We start from the raw sequence: 18,386 nt of genomic DNA on the forward strand, positions 1-18,386 counted from the left end.
TTTACACCACTGCTAAACACAATTTGTTTGTAAATTATGTCTGAGTGTTGGAGCGAGCCCCTGGCTATCTGTAAATAAAGAAAACAAGAAAGTTGTGCCGTCTGGTTTGCTTTATATAAAGAATTTGAAGGGATTTATACTTTTGCTTTCGATACTTAAGTATATTTAAAACCAAATACTTTTATAATTGTACTCAAGTAGTATTTTACTGGGTGACTTCCACTTTTACTTGAGTCATTTTCTATTAAGGTATCTTTACTTTTACTTGAGTTTGACATTTAGGTACTTTTTCTACCACTGAACTTGAGCTGAAAGATGACACACTACCAACAAAGAAAAGAGGAAGTGTTTGTTTACTAATGTGCTGTATATGCAGGGAGTGTTTGGGACAACTGTATGAGAGATTGTGGGAGTGTTTGGGACAACTGTATGAGAGCGTGTGGGAGTGTTTGGGACAGCTGTATGAGAACATGTGGGAGTGTTTGGGATAGCTGTATGAGAACGTGTGGGAGTGTTTGGGACAGCTGTATGAGAACATGTGGGAGTGTTTGGGACAGCTGTATGAGAACGTATGGGAGTGTTTGGGACAGCTGTATGAGAGCGTGTGGAAGTGTTTGGGACAGCTGTATGAGAACATGTGGGAGTGTTTGGGATAGCTGTATGAGAACGTGTGGGAGTGTTTGGGACAGCTGTATGAGAACATGTGGGAGTGTTTGGGACAGCTGTATGAGAACGTGTGGGAGTGTTTGGGACAGCTGTATGAGAACATGTGGGAGTGTTTGGGACAGCTGTATGAGAACATGTGGGAGTGTTTGGGACAGCTGTATGAGAACATGTGGGAGTGTTTGGGACAGCTGTATGAGAGATTGTGGGAGTGTTTGGGACAGCTGTATGAGAACATGTGGGAGTGTTTGGGACAGCTGTATGAGAACATGTGGGAGTGTTTGGGACAGCTGTATGAGAGCGTGTGGGAGTGTTTGGGACAGCTGTATGAGAACATGTGGGAGTGTTTGGGACAGCTGTATGAGAACGTGTGGGAGTGTTTGGGACAGCTGTATGAGAACATGTGGGAGTGTTTGGGACAGCTGTATGAGAACATGTGGGAGTGTTTGGGACAGCTGTATGAGAGCGTGTGGGAGTGTTTGGGATAGCTGTATGAGAACATGTGGTAGTGTTTGGGACAGCTGTATGAGAACATGTGGGAGTGTTTGGGACAGCTGTATGAGAGCGTGTGGGAGTGTGTGGGACAGCTGTATGAGAACGTATGGGAGTGTTTGTGTGAAGCATGGAGAATGCATGTGAGGTTAATTAACTTCTACTGTTTACTAGCATCTGATGTGAAATTTGCAAAGTGCAAAGTGCATTTGCAGAAGAGAGCGTTAAGGAGAGCGTTAAGGAGAGCGTTAAGGACAGCGTTGAGGAGAGCGTTGAGGAGAGCGTTAAAAGAGAGCGTTAAGGAGAGCGTTAAGGAGAGCATTTTGTGATCAAATCTCTTTCTAGTGGAGGCTACACTGACAGTATCAGCCCTCAATATCAAGCATATTACTTATTGCTATCTGGGAAAACCTGAGTACATTGTTCTCTTACAACTAATCTACGAGAAAGACACAGAAACCCAACACTCAAAGTGTTACCCCTACCTACATGTAGAAATGACCTCGACTAACCTGTCCCCCTGCACATTGACTAGGTACTGGTACCCCCTGTATATAGCCTCCACATTGACTAGGTACTGGTACCCCCTGTATATAGCCTCCACATTGACTAGGTACTGGTACCCCCTGTATATAGCCTCCACATTGACTAGGTACTGGTACCCACTGTATATAGCCTCCACATTGACTAGGTACTGGTACCCCCTGTATATAGCCTCCACATTGACTAGGTACTGGTACCCCCTGTATATAGGCTTGTTATTGTTATTTTATTGTGTTACTTTAGTTTATTTAGTAAATATTTTCTTAACTCTATTTCTTGAACTGCATTGTTGGTTAAGGGCTTGTAAGTAAGCATGTCACAGGTCTACTGCAACTGTTGTATTCGGCGCATGTGACAAAATACATTTGATTTGATTGACATTTTACCAATAAACGAAGGCCATTGAAACGCAACAGATCCGTCCCTCTCGATGCCAAATCCAAACTATTTGAGAGATTACAACTGGTACAGAACGATTGGTTTGTCATTTGCTTCTAAATGAAAACTGGAGGAGGGGGGGAATATCCCTGAAAGATTTCCCTGGGATGTCTCGCTAGTCTATAATGGAATGAAATGGGAGCAGTGGAGCGAGGAACATTCAAGATTTTCTGAAGAAGCCAGGTCTATTTGCATCCCTTTTAGATTGAGACAGAATGGATAACGGTACCGTTTCTTTCCCCTTTCCAAACCGGTTCTGATCAACACTGCACCAGAGAATAGAGAACAGATTGAGACAGAATGGATAACGGTACCGTTTCTTCCCCCCTTTCCATACCGGTTCTGATCAACACTGCACCAGAGAATAGAGAACAGATTGAGACAGAATGGATAACGGTACCGTTTCTTTCCCCCTTTCCATACCGGTTCTGATCAACACTGCACCAGAGAATAGAGAACAGATTGACACAGAATGGATAACGGTACCGTTTCTTCCCCCTTTCCAAACCGGTTCTGATCAACACTGCAACAGAGAATAGAGAACAGATTGAGACAGAATGGATAACGGTACCGTTTCTTCCCCCCTTTCCAAACCGGTTCTGATCAACACTGCACCAGAGAATAGAGAACAGATTGAGACAGAATGGATAACGGTACCGTTTCTTCCCCCCTTTCCATACCGGTTCTGATCAACACTGCACCAGAGAATAGAGAACAGATTGAGACAGAATGGATAACGGTACCATTTCTTCCCCCCTTTCCAAACCGGTTCTGATCAACACTGCACCAGAGAATAGAGAACAGATTGAGACAGAATCAATAACGGTACCGTTTCCAAACCGGTTCTGATCAACGCTGCACCAGAGAATAGAGAACAGATTGAGACAGAATGGATAACGGTACCGTTTCTTTCCCCTTTCGAAACCGGTTCTGATCAACACTGCACCAGAGAATAGAGAACAGATTGAGACAGAATCAATAACGGTACCGTTTCCAAACAGGTTCTGATCAACGCTGCACCAGAGAATAGAGAACAGATTGAGACAGAATGGATAACGGTACCGTTTCTTCCCCCCTTTCCAAACCGGTTCTGATCAACACTGCACCAGAGAATAGAGAACAGATTGAGACAGAATCAATAACGGTACCGTTTCCAAACCGGTTCTGATCAACGCTGCACCAGAGAATAGAGAACAGATTGAGACAGAATGGATAACGGTACCGTTTCTTCCCCCCTTTCCAAACCGGTTCTGATCAACACTGCACCAGAGAATAGAGAACAGATTGAGACAGAATGGATAACGGTACCGTTTCTTTCCCCTTTCCAAACCGGTTCTGATCAACACTGCACCAGAGAATAGAGAACAGATTGAGACAGAATCGATAACGGTACCGTTTCTTCCCCCCTTTCCAAACCGGTTCTGATCAACACTGCACCAAAGAATAGAGAACAGATTGAGACAGAATGGATAACGGTACCGTTTCTTCCCCCTTTCCAAACCGGTTCTGATCAACACTGCACCAGAGAATAGAGAACAGATTGAGACAGAATGGATAACGGTACCGTTTCTTCCCCCCTTTCCAAACCGGTTCTGATCAACACTGCACCAGAGAATAGAGAACAGATTGAGACAGAATGGATAACGGTACCGTTTCTTCCCCCTTTCCAAACCGGTTCTGATCAACACTGCACCAGAGAGCAGAGAACAGATTGAGACAGAATGGATAACGGTACCGTTTCTTCCCCCTTTCCAAACCGGTTCTGATCAACACTGCACCAGAGAGCAGAGAACAGATTGAGACAGAATGGATAACGGTACCGTTTCTTCCCCCCTTTCCAAACCGGTTCTGATCAACACTGCACCAGAGAATAGAGAACAGATTGAGACAGAATGGATAACGGTACCGTTTCTTCCCCCTTTCCAAACCGGTTCTGATCAACACTGCACCAGAGAGCAGAGAACAGATTGAGACAGAATGGATAACGGTACCGTTTCTTCCCCCCTTTCCAAACCGGTTCTGATCAACACTGCACCAGAGAATAGAGAACAGATTGAGACAGAATGGATAACGGTACCGTTTCTTCCGCCCTTTCCAAACCGGTTCTGATCAACACTGCACCAGAGAAAAGAGAACAGATTGAGACAGAATGGATAACGGTACCGTTTCTTCCCCCTTTCCAAACCGGTTCTGATCAACACTGCACCAGAGAACAGAGAACAGATTGAGACAGAATGGATAACGGTACCGTTTCTTCCCCCCTTTCCAAACCGGTTCTGATCAACGCTGCACCAGAGAACAGAGAACAGATTGAGACAGAATGGATAACGGTACCTTTTCTTCCCCCCTTTCCAAACCGGTTCTGATCAACACTGCACCAGAGAGCAGAGAACAGATTGAGACAAAATGGATAACGGTACCGTTTCTTCCCCCCTTTCCAAACCGGTTCTGATCAACACTGCACCAGAGAATAGAGAACAGATTGAGACAGAATGGATAACGGTACCGTTTCTTCCCCCCTTTCCAAACCGGTTTTGATCAACACTGCACCAGAGAATAGAGAACAGATTGAGACAGAATGGATAACGGTACCGTTTCTTCCCCCCTTTCCAAACCGGTTCTGATCAACACTGCACCAGAGAATAGAGAACAGATTGAGACAGAATGGATAACGGTACCGTTTCTTCCCCCCTTTCCAAACCGGTTCTGATCAACACTGCACCAGAGAGCAGAGAACAGATTGAGACAGAATGGATAACGGTACCGTTTCTTCCCCCCTTTCCAAACCGGTTCTGATCAACACTGCACCAGAGAGCAGAGAACAGAGAAAAGTTACTTTTTAATGCGTCTGTTTCAAAAATGGATTTATGTGGGTGTGTCCAGAACGGCACTCTATTTCCTGTACTCCTTTTGACCAGAGCCCTAGAGCCCATTAATAGGGAATAGGGTGTCATTTAGGACACATCCTGTATTGATCATGCTCTGGTGAAGTCTGCATTAGAGTGTGTCTGTGTTTTTTTGGGAAATTGCCAGGAGCAAGAGGGTTGGAGTTGGAGCAGGGCCATTTCCATGAAAAGATCACTGCATTCCCACTACACATAAAACATTTCCATCTAAGAACTGGACATCTGAAAGCTGCCTAAAAATGCTAATTTAATGCATTGGATATGATGTGGCAGATGGCAGACAAATACACTACATGACCAAAAGTATGTGGACACCTGCTCCTTCAACATCTCATTCCAAAATCATGGGTATTAATATGGAGTTGGTCCCCCCCTTTCTTGCTATAACAGCCTCCACTCTTCTGGGAAGGCTTTCCACTAGATGTGGGCACATTGCTGCGGGGACGTGTTTACATTCAGTCACAATGGAGCAGTGAGGTCAGTGAGGTCTGGCACTGATGTTGGGCGATTAGGCCTGGCTCGTAGTCGTCGTTCCAATTCAGCCCAAAGGTGTTCGATGGAGGTGAGGTCAGGGTTCTGTGCAGGCCAGTCAAGTTCTTCCACACCGATCTCAACAAACCATTTCTGTATGCACCTCGCTTTGCGCAAGGGGGCATTGTCATTCTGAAACAGGAAAGGGCCTTCCCCAAACGGTTGCCACAAAGTTGGAAGCACAGAATCTTCTAGAATGTCATTGTATGCTATAGCATTAAGATTTCCCTTCACTGGAACTAAGGGGCCTAGCCCGAACCAGAAAACAGCCCCAGACCATTATTCCTCCTCCACCAAACTGTACAGTTGGCACTATGCATTGGGGCATGTAGCCTTCTCTTGGCATCTGCCAAAACCAGATTCCTCTGTCGGACTGACAGATGGTGAAGCGTGATTCATCACTCCAGAGAACGTGTTTCCACTGCTCCAGAGTCCAATGGCAGTGAGCTTTACACCACTCCAGCCGACGCTTGGCATTGCGCATGAGGATCTTAGGCTGCTTGGCCATGGAAACCCATTTCATGAAGTTCCCGACAAACAATTATTATACTGACGTTGCTTCCAGAGGCAACGTTTGAAACTCGGTAGTGAGTGTTGCAACCGAGGACAGGCAATTTTTACACACTACGAGCTTCAGCACTCGGCAGTCCCGTTCTGTGAGCTTGTGTGGCCTACCACTTCGCGGCCGAGCCGTTGTTGCTCCTAGACGTCACTGAGCTCTTCAGTAAGGCCTTTCTGCTGACAATGTTTGTCTATGGAGATTGTATGGCTGTGTGCTCAGTTATATACACCTGTCAGCAATGGGTGGTGGCTGAAATAGCCCAATCCACTCATTTGAAGAGGTGTCTACATACACTGTATACTGTAGCACTTCCCTTCACTAGCCTTAACAGACCGACTGAAATGTTCCGTACTGGAGGAAAACGTACCTCTAAGATACATCTGGGAAATCTCTGAATGTTTCATAGGAGATCAAAGAGGGCAACAGCTTATGACTTACTGCCACTAGAACTGTGCATCTACAGATGTTAATTTGATCACCCTGTTGGAGGAGAAAGGTTGTGTATTTTAGGGGTTAAAAAAGCTTCTGAAGTTGGTCATTTCCATTTTGAAATGTAAAACTTGATTTTCACTTTGGAAAAATGTATCAAACCCTACATAAATATCCATTAATTATAATCAACATCATAATTCACATTTCCTGTTGCTGCAGGATTAATTTCCTGATGTAGCAAACTGGCTCAAATTAAGATCCTACATCTGTGCTGTACATATGGCCACAGGATCAGAATACAGCAAACATCCAGGTTCAAAGTAACATTCTGTGGTGTGTGGACCAGTGGCCATATTGGATGAACCATCTGGAAATTGAACATAATCTTACCGTATTCTAGAATCCTTTCACAGTGTTCTACACAACATTCCTTTGAGACACAACCCCATTGGATGGCCGGTGGGAAAACCATTCTGGAGAAGAATCCCATTCTTCTTTTCATTCTAATTCTGTACATGTGATGCCAGCCAAACATTGGCAAATGCCTTATAGTATGTATTCCTGTCCGTCTCCGGCCATCTCTAGTTTCCTGCTTGGAATAACACATTGCAACCTATTCCCTACAGATGTAGTATCTTAATTTGAGCTAGTTTGCTACAGCCGGAAAAAAAGTATCCTGCAGCAACAGGAAATGTGAATTATGTTGAATATAATTCATGCAACTTTTTACAGGGGTTGATACATTTTTCATTAGGGCAAATCAAGTCTGAAATTTCAAAGTGGAAATTACAAATGTTTATGAAGGTCCTATATCTCTGTACCTAGTGCACTACTCTTGGCCATGGCTCTGGATAGGGTGCCATTTGAGACACAGAGATGAAGCTAATGGTAAACTGTCTCATCATCATCTTTACGGAGATGAAAGTAGATCCACTGTAGTGCCCTTCTTCCTTCTAAGATAGACACTCATCACGGTGAAAACCATGGCCATCGTGCTCTGATGAGGACCCTTCAACGGAGCAATTCAGTCTCTTACTAACAGGATGTGTTTCGCTTTTCTCATCCTTTTGTGCTATTTCTTTTAGTCTCTGTCTGTCTGTCTGTCTGTCTGTCTGTCTGTCTGTCTGTCTGTCTGTCTGTCTGTCTGTCTGTCTGTCTGTCTGTCTGTCTGTCTGTCTGTCTGTCTGTCTGTCTGTCTGTCTGTCTGTCTGTCTGTCTGTCTGTCTGTTCTCTCTCTCTCGCCTAACTGTGAAATGCTTACTTACGGGTCCTTCCCAACAATGCAGAGAATATATATATATATATTTTTTGAATAATACAAGATTATAACACAAGCAAAAAATACACAATGAGTTACAATAAGTTGGCTATATACACAGGGTATCAGTACCGAGTCAATGTGCAGGGGTATGAGGTAATTGAGGTCGATATGTACATATAGGTAGGGATAAAGTGACTAGGCAACAGGATAGATAATAGACAGCAGCAGCAGAGTATGTGATCAAAAGAGTTAGTGCAAAAAGGGTCAATTTAGATAGTTAAATAGTTAACTAATATCTACCATGACTGACTATTTACCAGTCTAATGGTCTGGGGGCTAGAAGCTATTCAGGATCCTTTGGCTTCCAAACTTGGTGCATCGGTACAGCTTGCAGTGTGGTAGCAGAGAGAACAGTCTATGACTTGGGTGGCCGGAGTCTTTGACAATTTTTATTGTCTTCCTCTGACACCGCCTGGTATAGATGTCCTGGATGGCAGGGAGCTTTGCCCTCGGGATGAACTGGGCAATCAACACTAACCTCTGTAGCGCCTTGCGGTCAGATGCCAATTAGTTTCCATACCAGGCGGTGATGCAGCCAGTTAAGATGCTCTCAATGGTGCGGCTGTACAACTTTTTGAGGATCCAAGGAGCCCATGACAAATATTTTGTGCCTCCTGAGGGGGAAGAGGTGCTGTTGTGCCTCCTGAGGGGGAAGAGGTGCTGTTGTGCCTCCTGAGGGGGAAGAGGTGCTGTTGTGCCTCCTGAGGGGGAAGAGGTGCTGTTGTGCCTCCTGAGGGGGAAGAGGTGCTGTTGTTCTAGTTCTAGTTCTTCACACCTGAGTTGGTGTATTTGGACAATGACATTTCCTTAGTGATGTGGACACCGAGGAACTTGAAGCTGTCGACCTGCTCCACTACAGCCCCATCGATGTGGATGGGGGTGTGCTCGGCCTTCCATTTCTTGAAGTCCATGATCAGTTCCTTTGTCTTGCTGACGTTGAAGAAGAGTTTTTTGTAATAGAGATCGCGTCATCTGTGGATCTGTTGGGGCAGTATGCGAATTGGAGTGGGTCCAAGGTGTCTGGGATGATAATGTTGATGTGAGTCATGACCAGCCTTTCATGGCTACAGAATTTCATGACTACAGATGTTTGTGCTATGGGGCGATAGTCATTAAGACAGATTACCTTGGATACCTTGGGTACTTTGGTTACCTTGGAGTTCTTAAGCACATGGACTATGGTGGTCAGCTTGAAACATGTAGCTTTTACAGACTGGGCCAGGGAGAGGTTGAAAGTGTCAGTGAAGACACTTTCTAGCTGGTCAGCGTGTGCTCTGAGTATGCATACTGGTAATCCATCTGGCCCTGCGGCCTTGAGAATGTTGACCTGTTTAAAGGTCTTACTAACATCGGCTATGGAGAGAGTGCTCACACAGATGTCCGGAACAGCTGGTGCTCTCATGCATGGTTCAGTGTTGCTTGCGTCGAAGCAAGCATAGAAGGTATATGCAGATGAAGTCGGAAGTTTACATACACCTTAGCCAAATACATTTAAACGACCTTTTTCACAATTCATGACATTTAATGCTAGTAAAAATTCCCTGTCTTAGGTCAGATAGGATCACCACTTTATTTTAAGAATGTGAAATGTCAGAATAAATGTATAGAGAATTATTTAATTCAGCTTTTATTTATTTCATCACATTCCCAGTGGGTCAGACGTTTACATACACTCAATTAGTATTTGGTAGCATTGCCTATAAATTGTTTAACTTGGGTCAAACGTTTCGGGTAGCCTTCCAAAAGCTTCCCACAATAAGTTGGGTGAGTTTTGGCCCATTCCTCCTGACAGAGCTGGTGTAACTGAGTCAGGTTTGTAGGCCTCCTTGCTCGCACACGCTTTTTCAGTTCTGCCCACACATTTTCTATAGGATTGAGGTCAGGGCTTTGTGATGGCCACTCCAATACCTTGACTTTGTTGTCCTTAAGCCATTTTGCCACAACTTTGGAAGTATGCTTGGGGTCATTGTCCATTTGGAAGACCCATTTGTGACCAAGATTTAACTTCCTGCCTGATGTCTTGAGATGTTGCTTCAATATATCCACATAATTTTGCTTCTCATGATACCATCTATTTTGTGAAGTGCACCAGTCCCTCCTGCAGCTAAGCACCCCCACCACATGATGCTGCTACCCCCGTGCTTTACAGTTGGGATGGTGTTCTTCGGCTTGCATGCCTCCCCCTTTTTCCTCCAGACATAACAATTGTTATTATGGCCAAACAGTTCTATTTTTGTTTCATCAGACCAGAGAACATTCCTCCAAAAAGTACAATCTTTGTCCCCATGTGCCGTTGCAAATCGTAGTCTGGATTTTTATATGGCGGTTTTGGAGCAGTGGCTTCTTCCTTGCTGAGCGGCCTTTCAGGTTATGTCGATATAGGACTCGTTTTTATTGCTCCCAAGGATGAACCAGACTTTTAAAAAATAAAAATATTTCACCTTTATTTAACCAGGTAGGCAAGTTGAGAACACGTTCTCATTTACAATTGCGACCTGGCCAAAATAAAGCATAGCAGTTCGACACATACAACAACACAGAGTTACACATGGAGTAAAACAAACATACAGTCAATAATACAGTAGAAAAATACGTCTATATACAATGTGAGCAAGTAAGGTGAGATGAGGGAGGTGAAGGCAACAAAAAAAAAGGCCATGGTGGCGAAGTAAATACAATATAGCAAGAAAAACACTGGAATGGTTGATTTGCAGTGGAAGAATGTGCAAAGTAGAAATAGAAATAATGGGGTGCAAAGGAGCAAAATAAATAAATACAGTAGGGGAAGAGGTAGTTGTTTGGGCTAAATTATAGATGGGCTATGTACAGGTGCAGTAATCTATGAGCTGCTCTGACAGCTGGTGCTCAAAGCTAGTGAGGGAGAGAAGTGTTTCCAGTTTCAGAGATTTTTGTAGTTCGTTCCAGTCATTGGCAGCAGAGAACTGGAAGGAGAGGAAGAATTGGCCAAAGGAAGAATTGGTTTTGGGGGTGACCAGAGAGATATACCTGCTGGAGCGCGTGCTACAGGTGGGTGCTGCTATGGTGACCAGCGAGCTGAGATAAGGGGGGACTTTACCTAGCAGGGTCTTGTAGATGACCTGGAGCCAGTGGGTTTGGCGACGAGTATGAAGCGAGGGCCAGCCAACGAGAGTGTACAGGTCGCAGTGGTGGGTAGTATATGGGGCTTTGGTGACAAAATGGAGGGCAATGTGATAGACTGCATCCAATTTATTGAGTAGGGTATTGGAGGCTATTTTGTAAATGATATCACCGAAGTCGAGGATTGGTAGGATGGTCAGTTTTACAAGGGTATGTTTGGCAGCATGAGTGAAGGATGCTTTGTTGCGGAATAGGAAGCCAATTCTAGATTTAACTTTGGATTGGAGATGTTTGATGTGAGTCTGGAAGGAGAGTTTACAGTCTAACCAGACACCTAGGTATTTGTAATTGTCCACATATTCTAAGTCAGAGCCGTCCAGAGTAGTGATGTTGGACAGGCGGGTAGGTGCAGGCAGCGATCGGTTGAAGAGCATGCATTTAGTTTTACTTGTATTTAAGAGCAATTGGAGGCCACGGAAGGAGAGTTGTATGGCATTGAAGCTCGCCTGGAGGGTTGTTAACACAGTGTCCAAAGAAGGGCCAGAAGTATACAGAATGGTGTCGTCTGCGTAGAGGTGGATCAGAGACTCACCAGCAGCAAGAGCGACATCATTGATGTATACAGAGAAGAGAGTCGGTCCAATAATTGAACCCTGTGGCACCCCTATAGAGACTGCCAGAGGCCCGGACAACAGACCCTCCAATTTGACACACTGAACTCTATCAGAGAAGTAGTTGGTGAACCAGGAGAGGCAATCATTTGAGAAACCAAGGCTGTCGAGTCTGCCGATGAGGATGTGGTGATTGACAGAGTCGAAAGCCTTGGCCAGGTCAATGAATACGGCTGCACAGTATTGTTTCTTATCGATGGCGGTTAAGATATCGTTTAGGACCTTGAGCGTGGCTGAGGTGCACCCATGACCAGCTCTGAAACCAGATTGCATAGCGGAGAAGGTATGGTGGGATTCGAAATGGTCGGTAATCTGTTTGTTGACTTGGCTTTCGAAGACCTTTGAAAGGCAGGGTAGGATAGATATAGGTCTGTAGCAGTTTGAGTCAAGAGTGTCCCCCCCTTTGAAGAGCGGGATGACCGCAGCTGCTTTCCAATCTTTGGGAAGGTCTACAATTTTTTTCTGACGTCTCTGATTTCTTTTGATTTTCCCATGATGTCAAACAAAGAGGCACTGAGTTTGAAGGTAGTCCTTGAAATACATCCACAGGTACACCTCCAATTGACTCAAATTATGTCAATTAGCCTATCAGAAGCTTCTAAAGCCATGACATAATTTTCTGGAATTTTCCAAGCTGTTTAAAAGCACAGTCAACTTAGTGAATGTAAACTTCTGACCCACTGGAATTGTGATACAGTGAAATATAAGTGAAATAATCTGTCTGTAAACAATTATTGGAAAAATGACTTGTGTCATGCACAAAGTAGATGTCCTAATCGACTTGCCAAAAATATAGTTTGTTAACAAGAAATTTGTGGAGTGGTTGAAAAACGAGTTTTAATGACTCCAACCTAAGTGTATGTAAACTTTCAACTTCAACTGTAGGCTTGTGTCACTGAACAGCTCACAGCTGAGTTTCTCTTTATAATCCATGATAGTTTGCAAGCCCTTCCACATCCGACGAGCCAGAGTAGTAGTAGTAGGAGCTTGTGTGGCCTACCACTTAGCGGCTGAGCCGTTTTTGCTCCTAGACGTTTGCACTTTACAGTAACAGCACTGGGGCAGTTCTAGCAGGGCAGACTTTGACAAACTGACTTGTGACAAGTTGAACAATAATAGGAATAATATTGATGATGTCACAAATGTATCACTTGCACAGCTCTTCAAAAACATTTTAATAATTTATTACATTTGAATCACAAGTCCAGAAAACTGAGAAAAATAGTATTCTGTCTCTCAAAAAACTGTGAATTAGATCCTTAATTGACCCCGGTTTTATCCATCCCCCTAACATCCCTCCTTCACCTAGGTGAAATAGAGTAGAGTATGTCAGGACAACAAGGGGTCTTGAGCCGGTCGTTGATCTACAAACGTGTGGGTAGGAACCCGACAGCGCTGTCTAGACTGTATGCAGAGAGAGAGAATCCCTGCCTAAACTGAGAATATTAATGGTAATCCATGGACTGAATTCGTGACAGACGGATTGACAAATTCAACAACCTGCTTACATTGCCTTCGGGAAGTATTGAGACCCTTTGACTTTTTCCACATTTTCTTATGTTACAGCCTTATTCGAAAAATGAATAAATAAAACAATTTCCTCAGCAATCTAAACAAAATACCCCATAATGACAGGTTTTAGAAGGAAAAAAATGATACAAATTAGAAAACCCTTTTTTACATTTATTTAGACCCTTTGCTATGAGACTCTAAATTGAGCTCAGGTGCATCCTGTTTCCATTGCTCATCATTGAGATGTTTCTACAACTTGATTGGAGAAACTTGGTTCCACCAAGTTTGGAACCACCAAGACGTTGGCCGCCCGGGCCAAAATGAGCAATCGGGGGAGAAGGACCTTGGTCAGGGAGGTGACCAAGAACCCGATGGTCACGCTGACAGAGCTCTAGAGTTCCTCTGTGGAGATGGGAGAACCTTCCGGAAAGACAACCATCTCTGTAGCACTCCACCAATCAGGTCTTTATGGTAGAGTGGCCAGACGGAAGCCAATAAAAGGCACATGACAGCCCGCTTGGAATTTACCAAAAGGCACCTAAAGACTCTCAGACCATGAAAACACAAGATTCTCTGGTCTGATGAAACCAAGATTGAACTCTTTGGAAGCAGGGACTGGGAAAGATGAACGAAGCAAAATACAGAGAGATCCTTGATGAAAACCTGCTCCAGAGTGCTCAGGACCTCAGACTGGGGTGAAGGTTCACCTTCCAACAGGACAACGACCCTAAGCTCACAGCCAAGACAATGTAGGAGAGGCTTCAGGAAACGTCTCTGAATGTCCTTGAGCGGCCCAGCCAGAGCCCGGACTTGAACCCGATCAAACATCTCTGGAGAGACCTGAAAATAGCTGTGCAGCAATGCTCCCCATCCAACCTGACAGAGCTTGAGAGGATCTGCAGAGAAGAATGGGAGAAACTCCCCAAATACAGGTGTGTCAATCCTGTAGCGTCATACCCAAGAAGACTTGAGGCTGCAATCGCTGCCAAAGATGTTTCAACAAAGTATTGAGCAAAGTTCAGTGTGTGTGTGAGAGAGAGAGATACAGTCAGTCAGTGTGTGAGAGAGAGAGAGATACAGTCAGTCAGTGTGTGTGTGTGTGTGAGAGAGATACAGTCAGTCAGTGTGTGTGAGAGAGAGAGATACAGTCAGTCAGTGTGTGTGTGAGAGAGAGATACAGTCAGTCAGTGTGTGTGAGAGAGAGAGATACAGTCAGTCAGTCAGTTTGTGTGAGAGAGAGAGATACAGTCAGTCAGTGTGTGTGAGAGAGAGATACAGTCAGTCAGTGTGTGTGAGAGAGAGAGATACAGTCAGTCAGTGTGTGTGAGAGAGAGAGATACAATCAGTCAGTGTGTGAGAGAAAGAGAGATACAGTCAGTCAGTGTGTGTGTGTGTGAGAGAGATACAGTCAGTCAGTGTGTGTGAGAGAGAGAGATACAGTCAGTCAGTGTGTGTGAGAGAGAGAGATACAGTCAGTCAGTGTGTGTGAGAGAGAGAGATACAGTCAGTCAGTGTGAGAGAGAGACAGTCAGTCAGTCAGTGTGAGAGAGAGACAGTCAGTCAGTCAGTGTGAGAGAGAGACAGTCAGTCAGTCAGTGTGAGAGAGAGACAGTCAGTCAGTCAGTGTGAGAGAGAGACAGTCAGTCAGTCAGTGTGAGAGAGAGACAGTCAGTCAGTCAGTGTGAGAGAGAGACAGTCAGTCAGTCAGTCAGTCAGTGTGAGAGAGAGACAGTCAGTCAGTCAGTGTGAGAGAGAGACAGTCAGTCAGTCAGTGTGAGAGAGAGACAGTCAGTCAGTGTGAGAGAGAGAGACAATCAGTCAGTGTGAGAGAGAGAGACAATCAGTCAGTGTGTGTGTGTGAGAGAGAGAGAGATACAGTGTTGTGTCTTTGGCTATGCCGGATTAAGTGATATGACATGCTATTCTATAAAATCCCTTCTCCGTAATAACTATTACCTGATTGAGCTAATCATGTAAATGTAATTAACTAGAAAGTCGGGGAAACACGAAATAATATTTATAGAGCTGTTATCTTCCGAATAAACTCTTAAAGACCTATTAATATTTTACATCAATAGCAGTCAATATTAATCGTCACCTTATTTCAGTCTCATCTGAAAGTTGTAAATTCTTGGTTATCTTCACGAACCCTGGCTAACAAGTTGAATCAGCAATACAAAATTGGGTTTAATTATTTATTTACTAAATACCTAACTAATCACACAGAATTACATCTACACAGAATGAATCATACCTTGATTACAAATTACGTCATAAAGGAAAACGTCCCTAGCGGACGGAACAGATATGACAGCTGGTTACACAAATGAAAAGGGCTGGGTTTGAGTGAAAGAGCGGGAAGACTGAAGAACAAAGGGCGAAGCTGTGCTATCATAAATACAGTATCTTATGCATTATAAATTACCGCCCATTTGGAAAAGGAAAATGCAATAAATATTTACTCTGAGCTGCGCTTCGGTAGGTTGGTGGTAGATGGAAGGCCGTGTTGCCCAACAGAGTCCTTTGTCCTTTGAAGAGTGTCTCTGCTGGTAAATTGGATACGTTGTAGTAACGTTGTTGTGTGGTAGACGGGATACTCTGTCTGTCCTATCCTAATTTACGTTTGCAGCTGCTGTTGCTAACTCAACGGCTAGGAGGTATCACTTCTATAGTGAATAAGAGTTCAAAGTTCATACCATTCGCAACCAAAGCTCACGCTGATGTTGGCTTAGTTCTGTAGTTGACATGTTAGTCCATTTTAACACAGAAGCTGCAGACCTCACATCCTTGGAACAGGAGGTTACATTTTCGTCAATGGCTTATATAGTGGAGGGAGAAAAGGGGTGTGTTTCATAATTTACAACCTATGTCTCTTCACGTGGGCGGGGCCACTGAGTCGGGCCTACTTCACTCATGAAAACCCAATTCTCACATTTTAGAAGCTAAAATCACATTTCATCCCATCATGAATAATTTCATATTCAAACATTTGAATTGAACAACAACTCCATGTGAATCCGATAACTCTGATGTGTAGACTTTCCACTGTAGAGTTTATGTCATTCTATCATTGATGAGAATGTGTCAGAGGGCAACCGAACTGACATAATATACCTTAAGTACCACCGCATATGTTCAGTTGGTCGGATTACCAGAATATAGTTCATTTCCCCCCACCTTTCTGATGTTCCCAGAATCTCTATGTTAACAAAGGGGTTTTCAAATTTCACATCAGTAGGGTAGGGAAAAAGGGGGGAAGAGGTATTTATGACTGTTATAAACCCCCAGGCCAACGTCATGACAGTAGTCAGTCAGTGTGTGTGTGAGAGAGAGAGTGATACAGTTAGTCAGAGAGAGAGAGAGAGAGAGAGAGAGAGAGAGAGAGAGAGAGAGAGAGAGAGAGAGAGAGAGAGAGAGAGAGAGAGAGAGAGAGAGAGAGAGAGAGAGAGAGAGAGAGAGAGAGAGAGAGAGAGAGAGAGAGAGAGAGAGAGAGAGAGAGTGTCAGTCAGTCAGTCAGTCAGTCAGTCAGTCAGTCAGTGTGAGAGAGAGAGTGATACAGTTAGTCAGTCTGTGTGTGTGTGTGAGAGAGGGACAGTTAGTCAGTCTGTGTGTGTGTGTGAGAGAGAGAGAGGGACAGTCAGTCAGTCTGTGTGTGTGTGTGAGAGAGAGAGAGGGACAGTCAGTCAGTGTGTGTGTGAGAGAGAGAGAGAGAGAGGGACAGTCAGTCAGTGTGTGTGTGAGAGAGAGAGAGAGAGGGACAGTCAGTCAGTGTGTGTGTGAGAGAGAGAGAGAGAGAGAGAGAGAGAGAGAGAGAGAGAGTCCCTGTTCTCTGGACTACCATCCCAGTGCTCTGCACTATGGCCAAACCCTAACCAATCCCACTGGTTCCCCCAGCCACCACAATATTTCCTAGAGCCTCAGTGAGTACATCCAATAACACTGCAGGTGCAAGGGACAAACACATGTCTCATAGACAGACCAAATATCTGTTAAAATAAACTATGGAATGATGCACCAGAGTGTAGGTATGTCCTTACTTCCTACTCTACATACTGTCTATCATGATCACATTACCTACAGTATAGCTCTGGTCTTACCTCCTCCTCTACTGTCTATCATGATCACATTAACTACAGTAGGGTTATGGTCTTACCTCCTCCTCTACTGTCTATCATGATCACATTAACTACAGTATAGCTCTGGTCTTACCTCCACCTCTACTGTCTATCATGATCACATTAACTACAGTAGGGTTATGGTCTTACCTCCTCCTCTACTGTCTATCATGATCACATTAACTACAGTATAGCTCTGGTCTTACCTCCACATCTACTGTCTATCATGATCACATTACCTACAGTATAGCTCTGGTCTTACCTCCTCCTCTACTGTCTATCATGATCACATTAACTACAGTAGGGTTATGGTCTTACCTCATACTCTACATACTCCTCCTCCTCCACCTCATAGGAGACAGTCTGTATCTTAACGTTGTCTCCGTCCTCTAGCAGCTTGGCCTGAGGGTCCTCTGTGCTTCCGGGGGTCTCCACTGCTACAGACGCCTCCCTCTCCTTCTCCTTCTTCTCTGTGAAGGTAGTCTCGCAGCACTCGCTCTTATAATCCTTGGCCTTGACGCCGCCGTCTCCTCCCCCTTCCTCCTTGTACAGGATGAAGTTAGGCCTGTAGAAGGCCTCGACGGCCAGATGGAGGGAGGTGGCGTCCAGGAGTTGTTGAGCTTTCATTTTGCCGTTGCTGTTGTTTTGTCCCACGTGGGCCACCGCACCGCTGTTAGTGTTACCTCCTCCACCTCCTCCTCCGTTCCCGCCGGTTACGAAGTAGTTGATAATATTCTCCTGGTACTGGTTGTTAGGGAAGTCGCCCCCGTAACCGTTGACGACGTGCTTGCTGTTCTTGTCCAAGAGCGGGTTCTGGAGCTCGCTCAGGCTTTCCATGGCAACGAGGTGTCAGGGGGTCAGTGGGAGTGGCTTAACAGGACCTCACGGAAGGAGAGAGGGATGGAGGGAGGGAGGGAGAAGAGAGGGAGGTGACAGCTACTGATGTTGCTCAACGGGAAGAGAGCTGCAGAGAGGAGAGGATAAGAGAGAGAATGGGGAGGAGAGGGAGGAGAGGGAGGAGAGGAGAGGATAAGAGAGAGAGTGGGGAGGAGACGAGAGTTAGTAAACAGTTTGATCAGGGTTTTTTTTTCGTCTCAGTGA

General features: G+C 44.7%; 1 protein-coding gene across 2 annotated transcripts in view; it reads right to left on the reverse strand.

Annotated features, from left to right (window-relative positions):
• LOC139582511 (synapse differentiation-inducing gene protein 1-like) overlaps nt 1-18,386 on the reverse strand; it is a 176,474-nt gene that overhangs the window by 137,445 nt on the left and 20,643 nt on the right. For both annotated transcript variants that reach the window (XM_071412581.1, XM_071412580.1), the window contains exon 2: nt 17,604-18,249. In XM_071412581.1, coding sequence (XP_071268682.1) covers nt 17,604-18,122 — 519 coding nt within the window. In that variant the 5' untranslated portion in view covers nt 18,123-18,249. The remainder of the gene's footprint in view (nt 1-17,603; nt 18,250-18,386) is intronic.

The sequence above is a fragment of the Salvelinus alpinus genome, chromosome 8 (assembly GCF_045679555.1).
Source record: "Salvelinus alpinus chromosome 8, SLU_Salpinus.1, whole genome shotgun sequence".
Classification (NCBI taxonomy): Eukaryota; Metazoa; Chordata; class Actinopteri; order Salmoniformes; family Salmonidae; genus Salvelinus; species Salvelinus alpinus.